The 2,120-nt window shown below is 40.2% G+C and overlaps 1 protein-coding gene across 1 annotated transcript in view; it reads left to right on the top strand.

Moving 5' to 3' along the window:
- The window catches only part of LOC106512910 (FERM, RhoGEF and pleckstrin domain-containing protein 1), a gene marked incomplete in the record, with an annotated part of 77,265 nt that overhangs the window by 54,319 nt on the left and 20,826 nt on the right, over positions 1 to 2,120 (top strand). The window contains 4 exon segments of the mRNA XM_014001451.1: positions 1,057 to 1,152; positions 1,234 to 1,397; positions 1,504 to 1,572; positions 1,649 to 1,742. Of these exon segments, the coding sequence (XP_013856905.1) occupies positions 1,057 to 1,152; positions 1,234 to 1,397; positions 1,504 to 1,572; positions 1,649 to 1,742 (423 nt within the window).

Raw genomic sequence — 2,120 nt, 5'->3', positions numbered from 1 at the left:
ATATATATGTGTGTGTGTAAACCCAGCACAATGCCCATGATTATACTAGTTTTGTCACATAACTGACCTACAGTATTTTCTCTTGAACTTGGCTCAGCCAAAATGAATCAGGAAGTGACCTCAAATGGGAACTCTATGGGAAAAGGAACTCCCAGCCTTTGTTTATATAAACACGGGCTGTGTCTCATTTCATGAGTTGCAGCCGACGTCAGCTGCATTTGTTGGCTGCTTACATCACTGCCCCGCGCCGTAGGCTGTCCCAATTCGTAGGCGCCTACATGTGTGGCCGACAAATGTAGCCGACAAGACCGCAAAAACGTCGGCTGCATCTGAGTATCCTACGATGGTATCCCAGAATTCATTGCGCCGTCAGCAAATTAAACAAAAACAAAGGCGGTAAATGTTTTTTTTTTAGGTTATGGCAGAGATTTTTTTGTTTTGTTTTGTTTTTTAAATGACAATTTGGAAATTTATCACAAGTTAAGCGACTTCGCTGAAAAAACTTYTGTTGCAATGAGATGTTAAATAAAATGCAGTCACAATTACTGATACTGGAGCTAAACCCAAATTATTAATACTTTTTATTTATTTACTTGAAACGTTTTTCTATTAAAACTGAATTCTGTGAAGTTACACCTTTTAAAAAAAAACAACTGAAGCGATGTGATATAAAACTCATTTCACARCTGTCGATGCAGCCGACACGAGCGACCTGCGACCCACGTTGATTGAGGCCGTCGGCCGCGGTCTGCGTCTGTTGCAATCCATGAATTGAGACACAGGCAATATTATTTGAACTCTGACTCTTCTTCAWCTCTCTGATGCTGACTCAAAATAATCTAAAGAAACATCAGATTCTTCTCTACAGTCTGTGTTGTTGCCATTTTAGCGATGCTCTCACAAGCAGACATTCCTCTTTGTTGTCGCTTCCTGTTCCCGTGTGAATATCTCAGCAACTGTTCATCTCAGCTGTGTTTTTTGTTATCTTTCCAAAAATACATACATATATATTAAAAAATTGATGTCACAGGCATTTTAAATCTTTGTTCACATCAGGGACATACAAGGATCAATGCCTTCAACTGGTGTAAAATTCGCAAACTGAGCTTTAAGAGGAAACGTTTCCTCATCAAGCTGAGGCCGGATGTAAATGTAAGTAATGTTGCTTGATCTTCCTTCAGGAACACGCACCACCTCAGTGTTTTAAATTATGTTTTCAATATTTCCCTACAGAGCTCATATCAGGACACTTTAGAGTTTCTGATGGCCAACAGGGACTGCTGTAAAGTCTTCTGGAAGATCTGTGTTGAGCATCACGCCTTCTTCCGCCTTTTTGAAGAACCTAAACCCAAACCCAAACCAGTGCTGTTCACACGAGGCTCCTCCTTCAGATTTAGGTAGACATTTTGTCACTTAAATCTGTTCTTCAGCAGGACTGCAGCCACAGTCTGTCACAGCTCCTGTTGAGAAGCTCATTATTATCTCTGTTGTGTACTCGTGCAGCGGTCGCACTCAGAAGCAGGTGATTGATTACGTGAGGGAGTCCGAGTTCAAGAAGATCCCGTTTGAAAGGTAAAGACCGTAGACCACTTCGGACATATTTGGTTCAAGAATGGATGCTGAGATTGTATAACGTCCCATCTGTCAGGAAACACAGTCGGGTCCAGTACAACACTCGAGTTCAGCACAACAGTCGCCTGTCGCCGTTGCCTTCTCCACACCACCATGAAGTGCCAACAGAAGTGAGTCATTTGTGTATTTGTGTTTTAATTTAAGGGTTATTTATCTCTGTTCAATGAATTCTATGTGGTGAAGTTTTAAAATTATTACTGTTTAGTAGTCTAAAGTCATTCCCAAACTTTTCCATGCCAGGACCCCCCCAAACGTCATTAGCTTCTGGCTGGAGACACCCCCACCACCACACACACACACACACACACACACATCGAATGTTACAAAATATGTAAAGAAACATCAACTTTGAGAATGTTTAAATCACTTTTATTCACTATTCAATAAATATTACATTTGTTCAGCAGAAGAATTTTCTTAACTAACATGTTTTAAACACTATTATATTCCTACTGAAAAAAACTACTTTTCAACAAACTGTTCAAACC

The sequence above is a fragment of the Austrofundulus limnaeus genome, unplaced genomic scaffold (genome assembly GCF_001266775.1).
Source record: "Austrofundulus limnaeus strain Quisiro unplaced genomic scaffold, Austrofundulus_limnaeus-1.0 Scaffold9, whole genome shotgun sequence".
In the NCBI taxonomy this organism is placed as follows: domain Eukaryota; kingdom Metazoa; phylum Chordata; class Actinopteri; order Cyprinodontiformes; family Rivulidae; genus Austrofundulus; species Austrofundulus limnaeus.
This window is presented reverse-complemented; position numbering and strand designations above follow the sequence as displayed.